This window comes from Dermacentor silvarum, chromosome 3 (genome assembly GCF_013339745.2).
Source record: "Dermacentor silvarum isolate Dsil-2018 chromosome 3, BIME_Dsil_1.4, whole genome shotgun sequence".
NCBI classification, from domain to species: Eukaryota; Metazoa; Arthropoda; class Arachnida; order Ixodida; family Ixodidae; genus Dermacentor; species Dermacentor silvarum.
The window spans coordinates 222,788,273-222,802,314 of NC_051156.1; the positions used below are offsets into that span (position 1 = coordinate 222,788,273).

At 49.6% G+C, this 14,042-nt stretch overlaps 1 protein-coding gene across 1 annotated transcript in view; it reads left to right on the forward strand.

Annotated features, from left to right (window-relative positions):
* The window catches only part of LOC119445233 (zinc finger protein 879), a 74,042-nt gene that overhangs the window by 34,571 nt on the left and 25,429 nt on the right, over positions 1-14,042 (forward strand). The window contains 1 exon segment of the mRNA XM_049664370.1: positions 10,395-10,802. Within this exon segment, the coding sequence (XP_049520327.1) occupies positions 10,395-10,802 (408 nt within the window).

Sequence of the window (14,042 nt, forward strand, 5' to 3'; positions counted from 1 at the left end):
TCAATTTCTTGTGCAAGTAATGTCCGCCTTTCGAGTAGACCAGCTCATAAACTAGAATTGCGCTATCTGCCACAGGCAACCTTTAAGAATTTTTGAAATTGTTCGCTGAAACGCTCTGTATATATATATATATATATATATATATATATATATATATACGCACACTGATTCTCTGCCACCACTGCACAGAAATAGCAAAACTATAAGTCGCGTACCCAAATGTGTACGCCGTGACTGAAGGGGCTAAAACGACCAGTCCAATATTTCATAAGAAATTCTTATGCATGCGTATACGTGTGATGCTGTCTGTACTTCGAGCAAAGGCATGTTGACCTGTTAAATGTGTCGTGTCATTTTTACAGCGCTGCGGTGCGCCCTCTCGCCCCACGTTTTGCTCTTGGTGTATGACTGTTGGCGTACGTGTATACGTATACCAAAGAACCCGATTAAAAAACGCGACACGTGGGACTTATTTGGTTTGGTTTCGTTTGGTTTTCCTTCTACGATGGCGCACACCCACTGGGGGTCATTGGTCAAGATTAGAATGGTATCGGGAAACTTCATTTAATACTAAAATTGGTAACATTGTCAGGAGGAAATGAATAAAAATAGCGTATGAAGAGCTTCAGAAAATCTCCCTGAAACAGCTATAAATTCCACCATGAAAAGCTGAGCAAACATCTCTGCGGAAGCTCCTAGAGAAAGGATATCTAGAACGGAAAAATTTAAACCAAGTTGCGTAAACCTTGATTTTAAAATGTTTTTCCTTAAAGATGAAAGACGGCGGCAAAAAAAAAAAAAAAAAAAAAAAAAGTAGATCTATGGTTTCACCTTCTCTACAGATTGGGCACAGAGCTAGGGGAGGGCGCCAGACCAGCCCTGTGACGATAGAAGTTTAATACTGGTATATTCGACTCCTTTGTATTGACGGCGTCGTTCTTCGTATTTTTTTTTTTATTTTTTTTTTTCCCGCTCCCTCGTGGCTCGTTGCCTGCAACGTCAGTTGTGGCCGAGATCGGCGAGCGTCGATCAGTTCCAACGATCCGCGCTCGAGGTGAAGTGTATGTAGCTCGCGACGCAACGGTCGCAGCCCGGAAGTCCAATGTTTCGGAACCTGCCTCGATCGGCCCGTCCACTTCCGTTCGTTCACGGAAACAGAGACGGTTGCCACCCGCGGCCGCAGCCGACGGGCTTTTGTTGCGGGACCGACCCGATGTCTGTGTGTGTGTGTTGCAGTATGCGTAGCCACAGTTTCCGGCTTGGCGGCTGAACGGGGGTTGCCCGGTGGCTGCGTCTCCTTACTTTCGTCTGTTAAGATGACGTCGACGCCTCCATTCCCTTGCACGCAGCGGAATCGGCGTACACTGAGAAGCATACGTTCAAAAACACGTAACCGCGATGATTGGACACGAATTGTACAGCTTTACTCATCACGAGAGAGGGCAGAATGAAAACGCGACATGCTTCAGTTGCGACTTGTATATCATGCAGTGTGCATGGCATGCACGCAGTTCTTGTAGAAGGGCTGCATTCAAAGGTAGAGACTTCACTGTTATAGCCACTTGACACTGCACAAGCTGATAACATCATCCTTGTAAGCAAGTAATCAGGATATCGTTTTCTACATCATATGTAAATAAGCAGAGTTAATAGGCACAGTCTCTTACCGTGCACAATCTCTCACTGTTGCTGTTGTTTCCTATCACGTATGTGGCTCCTACCCACTATGGGGGATTGGCAGAGACGTGCAAAAAACATGCGTCTTTATTTTATTTTTTTCTCCTTGACTTGGTCAGTGACCGTAACTTCTTCATTGTCATGTTACCTAACCAGACGAATTCTCATCGAACAAACCTTTTGACTACATGACCTCCAAGTTGTTTGAGTCTTCCTCGCGTACAACTCACAGTTAACTTTGCTCGCGCAGTATTTGTGTAATGAGTAATGCTGGCTGAAAAGTAGGTATGCTAAATGAATAATAAGAATAATAAAAAGCATTGTTCAATGTACGTCACGCTAGAGAGCTTTCTAAAGAAATGTAATTTTTTTTTTTCATGGTGTACAGCGGCTTTCGCAGAATAGTTCTCCAGCTGAATGTTAGGCGTTTGTAGCAGATTGCGTGGATGGTCGTCTCTCTCGCGAGTGCTGATTTTGAATTTGTAATGTTGTGTGGGAGTTTAAAAATTGCAGGCGGACACAAGACCCGAACGCATTGGAAATGACATAAAACGGCTTCCACGAAACGGTCTTCGATGAAACCTGTTTTAAATTGATTTTTCACGCACGTTATACGCCCTCAAGAAGTCGAGACTCCTCCACTATAAGGCGTCCCGTTAAAGCGTTATTCTTTGGTAGGTTTTAGAGAAAGAGAGAGATAAAAGCAAAGCGAAAGACTGGGAGGTTAACCAGAGGATATGTTCGGTTGGCTACCCTGTACTGGGGAGAAGAGAAAAGGGGTACAAAAGTTTAAGAGAAAAAAGAGGGAAGAATGAACGTTATAGAACAGTCGGTGTCGGTGCTGTCACACAGTCTGCGAAGGCAGCACTTATTCATACACATGTCAATGTCCCACTGAGACATACAACGCCACACAATGCACAGTCACAATTTGTCGCACAATCCCGAATCTGTTAGGAAACGCAGCGGTTCGCGCCTATGACCGCGTATGTCGGTGTCCGAGAATTTTGCGTTCTGCGAGTGGGCGCTTGGTGAGCTTTAGCGTCTCAAAGTGGCAGATAGGGTAGTGCGTGACGCCGTACGTGAAGGGCTAATTTTGTCAACATAGGGTTGCGTAATTTCGCACCAAAATGCGCATAAAGCGTCTTTGCGTTCCTTCTCCACCAAAGTGCGGACGGGGATCGAACCGTCGACGTCATGTTCCGCACCGGAACGTCACAGCCACCGAGCCGAGCCATATGGGAGGGGGGGGGGGGGATTACTACGTTTATGGACGTTAAAATCAATCAGTCAGCTAGTCAATTCGGTTATCTCGCACTTTGCGAGAGATGACTGCGTGTATGGCGGAGAAGTTGTTCCCGGCGCGTGAGAAAAAGTTAAAAAAAAAGAAAAGGCTTGAAGGAAGGGGGTGCGATAACGCCGCCTGGTGCGCGTACCCCCGGGGCTCCGGCGGTGGGTTCCCTTTTGTGGCGTCGCGGGGTCCGGTTCGGGGATTAGCCAACGACGTCCGGTCGCCAAAGGAAAGGTCTGCGCCGCCGGGGCTGGGACGCGAGCCCGCCGTTCCTGATGTCGTTGCCGTCGCTCGTACAGGTAGGCTTCTTCGTCATTGCGTTTGTGTCCTCTGTTTGTTGTGTCCGTAAGCAACTCTAACGTAAATAATCGTGCACCAGGTCATATCTCGAACGCGACGATGTGCTATATTATACAGCTGTTTTGAGCGCTTCCTATACTACGAGGTGGGCGACGTATAGCACCTTCTTTTTGGCAATGCCTGATAGCTCGCCAATAGAAAGGCATCGGTCAGACATTGCAGCGGTACGGGCTTCCCTACGACAACATTGATCAGGTCGTGTCCCAGAAAGAGGTCCAAGCGATCGAGGCGCTTACGTCTCCTGATTACGTTCTCCCTTTACACTAGATTAAATTAGATTAATTAGGTTAACTTGTGATGTTTAACATCTCGAAATCACACAGTGGGTTTGGAGGGACGCAGTAGTGGAGGGCTCCGAATTGATTTTGACCGCTTGGAGGTTCTTTAGCGCGCGCTAAAAGCACGGTATGTAGAGGCGCGTTCTTGCTTTCCACCCCCACGGGAATGCAGCCGCTGCGGCCGGGTATCGAAACCGCGACCTGTTGCTCGGTAGCAGAACGAGTCACCGCGGCGGGTTTGACACAGGGTTGCTGTAGAGACTTGGTGAATCAACTCTGCGTCTGCGTTAACGTCGCTCAGACGAAGCACTTGCCGATCGACCTTACCGTGCAAAGCTCGCCTGAACCAACACCGCCACCAAAGTTTGAACGCGGTTGTCCACCACGAAAGTGTGTTAATAGAGAGGGAAAAACATTAACATCTCTGTGAGGTCTCGGGAAAGCGCCATTACAAAATTACGCGACACTCAGGAGGTTAGAGCGACGTAACTTAATTGAAGGAAACAGTGGAACTTTATTACAGAAAAGTGGATATGAATTATCTGCCCAGCCGGGCATCATTTGCAATATAACCAATTCAATACAATCACTAGGTAAACTAATTACATAATTTAACTTCTTAATTACGCTTTACAGCACATGTTTATATTCGAAATTTGAAGGGAATCGCCATAACAGTTTAATTCCGCGTTTGCACATTTCAGAATGACCATATACATAGACCGAAATAACTGGCGTCAAATTCGTTCAATTTACCTGATTACGAACGTGCCTTCGCCAATTGCGGCTTGCAGTGCAACCCCCCCTGTGACGTAGTAAGGGGCGTAAAATAAAACTGCGCCGCATACCGCGCAATAAAGCGGTCTGTATCGCCCCTGCTGAAGTGTATATGCGCCCAGTCGAGAGTTTCGCAAAGTGTCAATCGGCATCAGTTGGTGGGAAGAGGAAAGCGAGACGGCAGCTTCGCGGCACCGCGAACCTTTTCAGTATAAACATACGCCGTAAAGTTTCTAGCTGAGAAGTTAATTACAGTCATTACTAATTAGTGGCTGCTTTTGTTTTTTCTTGCAAATGATGTCCGCCTGGAATTCCACTGTAGTGACGTAATTCGAGTAAATTTTGTAGGACACACTCACTCACGGCCCTCTCACTTGCTCATCCACTCACTCTCTCTGTACGCAGCTACGTACGCGTTGTTTGCCGTAACGGTTTTGCACCGGAAAAACTAAGTCGCCAGCTGCGGTTCCTGAAGATTCTGAGAAGGCTTCAATGTCTCTGGCAAAAGGAAGAAGAATGAATCTGTGCTGGACGCTGGGCAATTGTAGTTCTTTCATTTTTTTTTCTTCCCGTCACGACACTATTGGCAACTACCTGATAGATGGCTGCCGCCGTACTGCTCGAATTCGGGATCTGTCCGACCTAAGTCGTGGGATGGAGACGCGGGCCAACGAGCTGGAGGCAGGATCCGTGACCGGGATGCGGGTTCGACGCGCGAGCAGCGCTTCTTGTATGCCTGCCGCTCGCTTCGACGAGCGTTCCTTCTCTTTTCTCCCTATATTTTTGTCGGGCCAGTGCGTAAGCGTCTTTACTCCCTCCAGCCGTCATTTGTCGTGCTTTTGGAAGTGACCGTTGAGTTAGCCGAGTCGAGTTGCCACGAGTGGCTAGGTTTTCCAATCGCGAAGTCGACATCGTCCTTTGCGTCTTGGGGTGGGGAGGCTCAGCGAGCGAGCGCCTGACGAATGCGTGGCGCGGGCGGACGCGAGAGGTAGCCCACCCCTGTAGCTCACTCCTCTCTCTCGCCTTCGCGAGCTGGACAAACACGTAATGTTGTCGCGCACCCGTTTGGAATGAGAGCACGGTGCGCGCTCGGCGCGCGACTCCCGAGGGAGAGAGGAGACCTTTGTTTTCCACTTTGCAATTCTCGGGGCTCTAGTATGCTCGGCGCGTCGTTCCGTGCGCAAAAAACTATTAAATAAAAAAAGAACGTAGATGTCCGGCTAAGCGGAATCGATGGCCATTCGCCGGCTAGGACGGTGAGGAATGGCCGTTGAGCGTCGGTCCACGACTCGGTCTTTTCTTCGAGACCCCTCGATCGTGTTTAGGCCGCGGCTTTCCAGACTCCCCCTCTCCACCTTTTCGTCCGGCGGAACCAAGAGCGGCTCCTTGTCACATCGGTGGCCCCCTGATTCGAAGATGCTTTTGCTGTCTCGCTTCGCGCTACGTGGACCCAGTTGGCGTCGCGATCTTTCTCTTCGGTATAGTCTCGGTACGCCGGTCATTTGATGTCATATAGTTTCACATGCAAACCGTGCACTGCTACGGAAGTTAGAGGAGGCGCCAGCCGACAGTATTAGCGTGACTTCTAGCACGTATAGGACGACCCGTGATTAACTGGTGCCGAGGTGCTGGCTAGTCACGGTCCCCTGCGCTAGCCAAGTACACCGGCAAGAGCCATTCTCACTTTCGGACGGTTCCTCCGTGAATAGTTTCTTCGCGTTTGCTCTAGCTTCCACAGTACTGCACAGTTCAAATGCGACGCGGGGAAGAGTGCCTGATCCTGCTTTGTATGCGATTCCGGACGGCAACTTGACTGTCGTATGGCCAGGCCAGCAGGAGATTCCCTTCGGTGCCGCACTTTGTACGTGTACTTGCGAGGAGCAATAAATGGGCGAGCCTTTGGACAAGTGGGCTGAGCCAAGTTGTCCACGCTCAGAATGAAGAATTTGGCGTTTGGTTGCTCGCGCGTGTGTGTGCGCGCACACACACACACACACACACACACACACACACACACACACACACACACACACACACACACACACACACACACACGCACACACACACACACGCACACGCGCGCGCGCACACACACACACACACACACACACACACACACACACACACACACACACACACACACACACACACACACACACACACACACACACACACACACACACACACACACACACACACACACACACAATCACACACAACATACACACACACGGAGAGAGAGAGACTGCTTGCTTAAGTGACTGTACGGTTGGCAAGATTTTAACGCGACAGCATTAAGGACCCTGTGTCGCAGAAAATCCGGCGTCGGCGTTAAGCATCGGCGTCTGGCGGAAATCATGCCGAACCACATCATACCGAACCACCCCTACCACACAGACCCTTCGCATGGCGCAAGGCGTTAGTGAACAAAAATTGAATTTCTCAAAGTAAAATCCGTCAGAAAAATCGTATAAGTACGGCCCACAACCTACAGGTGTGATAGCGTCGGATTGTAATTTGAATATACGAGAAAAAAGCCTGATAAGCAGCCAGGGATCTTTGAATGCTATTGCGTTCCACTCTTAAAGGCGAAGCTTAAGCGTCCTCCAATTCTGATGGTGTTTCACTGTACTTTGGTTATAGGCAGCATTGAGGGGAATGTTGAACACCGAGCCTTTCTAAATTTTGGACACGCGCGCGCCTCGGGGCAACAGCAAACAATTAATAAAATAATAAAAAAGGTCATAGGGCCTTCACATTTTCATATAAGACGGCTTAAATTGCTCCTGTAAGAATGTCATCCCAGCAATACATTTGTGTTTACGACTATACGGAGATCAGTGTAAGCTTGGTCTTTGTAAGCTGGCTTTCCCAGTTGTGTGTTGCAGTGAAGCCTACTCATAACAAGAGAAGTCACTTCTCGAGCCACATCCACTCTTTATCAAATTATGCGATTACCTCGACATACTTAATTCTGACATGACGGCGAACGTCCGACCATCACCTCAAACTGCGAGAGATATACATTCATAGAAGATCAAAGGGCCTCCCGACGCCCGAGAGGGATATAAAAATTGGAGGACGCTTAAGCTTCGCCTTTAAGAGTGTACGAGGGGGGAAATCCGCAGGAACTGCTTTCTCGCAGTGGGTCTGCGCTATTTCATCTGCGATACGCGAAAAGAAAGAAGAAGCTCACCTTGCGAGCTGTTGTGTATGGGCCGTACGCAAAAGCCAGAAGAAGGCGCAAGTCAAATCCCACATGGGCGCGTTCCTTGCTACAGAGGTACCCGAGGTATGGCAGCGGTCTCGTGTATTTAATTAACCCAGCCTGTAGCGGAAAAAGTGCCAGTTGGTCGGTAGGATAGCATTAAAGAGCTTTTGTGTCGGTATGCCCATATATTTCAGCTATCTGTGCAAACATTTGGATGCGGTCTCAGGATTTAAGTTCAATTTAAAACTGTTTTTATTGTCTTAATATATTTTCTCCGGTGGTGCGTTACGGTGCACAACGGCATGTTGGTCCGATTTCGGGTCGGATCGGCACAAGTTAGCTGAGTTTCTGGATCACGAAGCCATAGCTTCCTCTTTTGAAAGTACGCAGCATATTCCCGATGAGTTCGTGCATGTCGCCAGTGAGCGCTGCTGCCAATGGGGTTAAATAGTGAGCGTGTAGCTAACTGACCGCATCTGGGCTTGTACTCACAAAATCTTTTACACTACAATTGTTCGCAAGAGCATATTCTAGTCAATGCTGAAGCTAGAAAGATCATTAGCAAATGTGGCCGACCAGTGGAAAAGAGCACTTGCGCACGAAAACCTTTTATTGCGATAGCAATTATATGGACACTCAAAAGCAGTCTTAATGATAATTGCGTGAGGTCTATCGTCGATGCGCGATCGCTTTGAATAATAGGGACAGCCACATCCAGATTCGCAGTAAATGTAATTGGACAGGAAAACTGTTGGCTTTCATCACGAACGATCTCTAGGTTCGGCGGTTAAAGTTTTCGATGACCCTTGGGGGCGCACGTCTGGCACTGATAACTGGGTGCGTAGGATTTGCGCCGACTGGTGACTCGAGGATTGATGTGGTGCGACGGTTGACCCGAGTTGATGACTGCATTACCCTCCCCTCATCGCTTGAAAACACCTTTCTTTTCTTGAGCTTGAAGATGACATTCTCTCGCTCTGCACTGATGAGCATGCTGGTCTCACATATAAGAAAATGCGGTGCATGCCACACAGGCCTGTGTGTTCGTCACGGTTCAAGCGACGCTGTGCAATAAACGTGTCGCGCGCGCGCGCGTGTGTGGCTTGAACTTGTTTCTCTTGGCGCAGAGGAAAAGGCATGTTCCTGCCCAGTCCTATTGTTCTTCGACGCAACAGCGGATGTCATTTCCGGAAAGAACGATGGCTGTCAGCTCCATTGGTTGACATTGGTTATGGTTTCATTGTCTGTGTCCTCATGGGGTCAATTGAATAACAAAAAATCGACCCCTCGCCGATCCAATTATTTGTGCGTATTGGTGGATTGCATTTAAACGGGCCCTTTTTCTAGCGTTAACTTTCGCAAGAGTCAGACGTAGGTCAGCGTTTGCTTCCCAGGTAAATGATTTCTTGCTGCAAGTCCGTTGTCAGCAGAACAGTATGGGAACTGCGCGCGGAGCACCACGGTGTACTGGCGTGGTGCACTGACCAGGTGGCACTGCAAGCTTGGTGGCATTAAAGTTACTAAAGCGCGTAATTAAAATTATTAAAGTTACTAAAGTGACTTTAGGTGGCATGTATGCTATATACCACGCCTTTTAAAAGGGTGCGCTCATATTTCGTAACACCGATTCAGGAGCGTAGCCAAGGGGGGGGGGGGGGGGGGGGATGAGCGCTCACTGAACACGTCTTCTCGCCTTCCAGCGAAAATATTTGTGTACACCACTGCACCAATTACGTAATCGTTAATGGCATGTCAGATTAAACCTCTCTGCAAACTGCAATACGTAGATTTTGACAATGAACGCTTTCACCGCTGTCATGCTAGCCGCTTCTGCTGACGGCGCTTTCCAGTGGTTCGAACGGCTCAAATGGGAGACACTGCTCGAAGAGTACTCTATAGTCAGCGCTCGCGCCTGTTTCGGCGTTGGGACAGAGGCCGGCGCTTGTCAAAGCGCTTTTCTAGCAGTTCTTTGAGGGCGCTTATCCGCCCACTACAAGGCGCCATTAGAGGGTGATACAACGTTCTATTGTCTGTGGTGACGAGGGACGTGCGCTTTGCTCGACGTTATTAATAATTCAAGCCTTCCCTTGTCCATAGCAGAGCTCGATTGTGACAACGCTCGTCCCTAGTAACGTGGGGCTCGCTGATTGTACTTTTGCAGAAGAGGGTTCGGCAGGTGGCGTCGCGGGGGGTCTTCACCACGTGCTTCCACCGCCTGCCTTAGGGCCCATTCACACTTGCGACTAGGCGAGGTCGCGCGACCAAGTTAGTCGCAAGTAGTCGCAAATGTCGCTTTTCTCGAAAGGCGACCGTTTCGGGCCAGTCGCTGGCTATTCGATTTTTCAGTCGCGCGACCGTATCGCACAACAGCAGAACCAATCAGATGCGAAGGAACAGGACGTCTGTATACGCTGACGCTTATTTTACGCGACGATAACATTGCAAGCAGACGTGAACGGCACATCGCGAGACATTTCGGCATAGCGACTCGTCGGTCGCATTTGTCAGTGTGAACATCGTTCGTCTTGAGTAGCTTTCTGGTCGCCAGTCGCAATCGGTCGCGGGACGTCGTCGAGTTGCAAGTGTGAATGGGCCCTTCGTGTACCACCGCACGCTGCCTGTATATAGTTGTCTAATCTGCTATATATATACTTCATCACCTCCGCTAAGCCCATGTATTACGTCGTGGCCGTCCATTATAATTTCCTCATTCCCGGCATTGCTCACAGGTGTGTCCAGGAACGAGTGCATGGCTCACAGAGATCCGATCTCTGAGTCCCGTGTCTGTCTGCTCGCGCAGGTGTTCGCGCACAAGTCTGCGATGCAGCAGCACTCGCGCGAGGCCCACCGGGGCGACCTGAAGCCGCACCAGTGCACCCAATGCCTCAAGTCGTTCTCGTCGACGCACCAGCTGGCGCAGCACGTGCGCATCCACACGGGCGAAAAACCGTACAAGTGCTCCTACTGCGAGCGCCGCTTCAAGCAGCTCTCGCACGTGCAGCAGCACACGCGCCTGCACACCGGCGAGCGGCCCTACAAGTGCCATGTCGCCGAATGTGGCCGGGCATTCATCCAGCTGTCCAACCTGCAGCAGCATTTGCGAAATCATGACAGCCAAATGGAACGCGCCAAGAGCCGACCCTTCCACTGCAACATATGCGGCAAGGGCTTCGCGTCGGATAGCAGTCTGCGGACTCACAGATCCAAGGTGGGCACGCATGCCTTCTCAGCACTGCTCTGTGCTCTTAATCAAGTGTGTATGCTCTGTAACCGCTATACTACTGTTCCGTACACAATGGACGATTCCTGTCTATGCGAAAGCGCTATTGTTTTATACTTAGACCCTTTTGTATAACTCCATGTTTTTCTTGTTTGTTTTTTACGAGCGTCAAAAATTACTGCTTTGCTATCATGTTTACACTCGAACTGCAATATCTAATACACTTCTGCTTCAAACATTGTTTATTGATTGTGTCAACCGCAATTAAGGACGGAATCGGTGTTCTGAAAATAGATAAAAAGGCACTAAAACCATGTAAGTTTAATTTTTGGCAAGCAGGTTTAAATGCTGGCAGATACTACTTGTGAAACGACAACTGCAGTAAAACCGCGCTAAACGAAGTTATTTCGTTAACTCGTTGCTTCGTTATGACGCTTGCGCGCCCTCACGGCCGACATTGGCTGCTTGGGAAGGCTGTGGCGTGCTGTTAATAACCACTGGGTAAGCCGATGCGAAATCCCGCAGCGCAACGCCGAACGACCGCGAGAAATCGTTGTCTTCCGCGTCTTTCTTATCGCTTTCTCTAATGCAGCTGCAAACGCAAATCTATCTGCGCCATCGTCGTGCGTGCTCAATAGCGGCGTAACAAGTTTCGTGAGCGTGCCGGTGGTATGCTGCAAGCCTCTGATTTTGCATAACGCTCGTGGCCATACGAACGCGGAAACACACACACACACACACAAATGTCGCAGTTTCGCCCGAAAGGCGACGCATCAATTGCGATAGCAAATTAGTAGAGAGCTATTCGGAGTAGGGATAGTAGTTTTATCGGCTGCATAAACTTGGACACATTCGCTTACTAACTGAATTAACAAGCGTGGTGTCAGCGCGCACAAGCAAACATGAATAGATCACACTCAATGACCGCAGACAACCACTGTCAAAACGCTGGCAGCAAGCGCAGCCGCCGCAGCGAGCGAAGGTTCGCGCGGTCTATCGCTTTGTATGCACAGCGCATACAAAGGTCAGAGCCGTGTGGAGATCGCTTTTAAGAGACGGCGCGGGCGACCGCCGCAGTCGGGCAAAGTACAAGCGCAGTTGTTGGCAGAGTAGAAGCTGTCCCCCCTCCCTCCCGCGCTGCCTTCCCGCTTTCCTCCTTTCGTGTGGGAGATTGAGAGGCCAGTTCCCCTTGCGCCCGGTTACAAGATACGCACTTGGTGCCGCAGCACAGCGTCGCTCCGCCTCCCTCCCTCCCATAACCCCACGGCTTATCGCGCGACGGAAGTCGCGTTTGCTTTCCGTCGTGCGTTCGCTCTCCGTGATAGCGCGTATACGGCGCGCGGCGAAGGTTTTATCGCCCTTGGACTTTATACAGAACCTCACGACGACGGCGACACCGACGGCAGAAATCCGCTTGAAGTGACCATATAATTGCTATCGCAAAAGTATTTCTCTTTACGCTGGTGCCCAGTGCCTAGCGTTTCACTGATCAGTAGGTTGCCTGCATGCGAGGAGGAGAGCCAGTGGCGCAGCGAAGGGGGGGGGGGGGGTCGGGGGTTTTAACCCCCCCCCCCCCCTGAGGCCGAGTTAACCCACCCTTTTGTATAACCCTTTTTTTTCCTTGCGCCTTTGAGTACTGCAACTAAGATGTAAGAGGCGTAATCGTCTGCGAGTACTCAAAAAGCGCATTTCTTGACAATTTCCCGTGAAGAAATTGAAATTAGTGCTGTTTAGATGGTATTGGCAAACTGTCAACCCCCCCCCCTGGCAGAGATCCTGGGTGCGCTACTGAGGAGAGCATTCAGGCAGTTTCAAGCGGCCTACTCGTGGGTAGTGCGCGCGCATCAAGTCACCCTATTGAGCCGCCACCGGCGCATTAAACAAACGCTGTAAGTCGAGCGATCGCCGAGAGCATGAGCAGTCCATGGTATTCATTTGTAACGATACATTTCATTTTCCATACTTATCATTTATCACGCCTAGTGTACAATCCCGGCTATAAGCGGCGACGGGGCTTTCTCAGGCTGGAGTCGAATCGGACTAAACTGAATACCGAAAAACAAGTTTTTGTTAAACCGGCACTAATAAAATGAAACTGGCAAAAATAAGATATAATGGTTTTCGATTCAGCTGTTATATGGACACTCCAGGCGCATTTCCGCCGTCGGTGTCATCGTGGTGTTTCGTATAAAGTTCCAGGGCGATAGCATCGCGGCCGTGCGCCGTATGCTGTGTGTGCGAGTGAAAGCGTGCGAGGGTGAGCCGACGATGGTGGCTCGATTTCGCGCGCGAGTGAGGAAGGTGGGGACGAAGCGCGCCGTCTTCCATAGGGCCCAAGGCACCGGGAGGGGGGGGGGGGGGGGGGGGGGGGCGAAGAAGCGTTCTACTGCGGCAGCGGCTGCGTATGGCGCGGTCGCGCGGGTCTTATCTTGAAAGCGATCTGCGATAGGGACGGAGTTCGCCGAGTGCTGATACCTTATTGTGCACTGTGTTCTCGCGGCTTAGTTCGCGTTGAAGGGAGAGGCAGCACGAAGGTCAATTCGCACGCTGCTTCTGCCGCGCTTCCTCACTCCAGCGTTTAGAAAGCGAGTTTCCGTGGTCATCAAGTGAGATTTGTCCATGTTTGCTGGTGCGCGCGTGCCACCAAGCTCGTTAATTTAGTTAGCAAGCGAATGTTCACAAGTTTATACGGCCGATAAAACTACTATTCTTACTTCGTATAGCTGTCTAATGATTTGCTATCGCAATCGATGTTTCGCCTTTCGGGCGAGACTGCCATTTTTTGTATATTCAATTTAATTGGTTAATTAACTAAAATGAAGTATGAAAAAAATTAATAACCGCTTTGGGGCCAAGTGCGTTTCGTTACGTTGTAGGTCCAGTTTTTTTTTTCTTTTTTTTTGTGGTAACGTACCTCCTGCGTGGGGTTTTTTCCGGTAATTAAGGGGACTGTCTACCGCTCGGAACATGTCTTTGGATTGTGGTGGTAATGAGAAAATTGTGTGTCATAGTGACGGAAATAAGCATGCTTTTATCCCATAAGTAAAAAATTATGTTTTTAATTTGGCTCCGAAGGCGGGTGCAATGACATGTGGCGTCGCTCGACACCAAAGCAGTGCAACCAATTTGTGTACTGTCATGTAACCAAAAAGCCGCGCAAGGAGTTATTTTGCTTGGATGCAATATTGTATGAAATTGTGCTTTATGCACTTCTAATAACTTTTATTC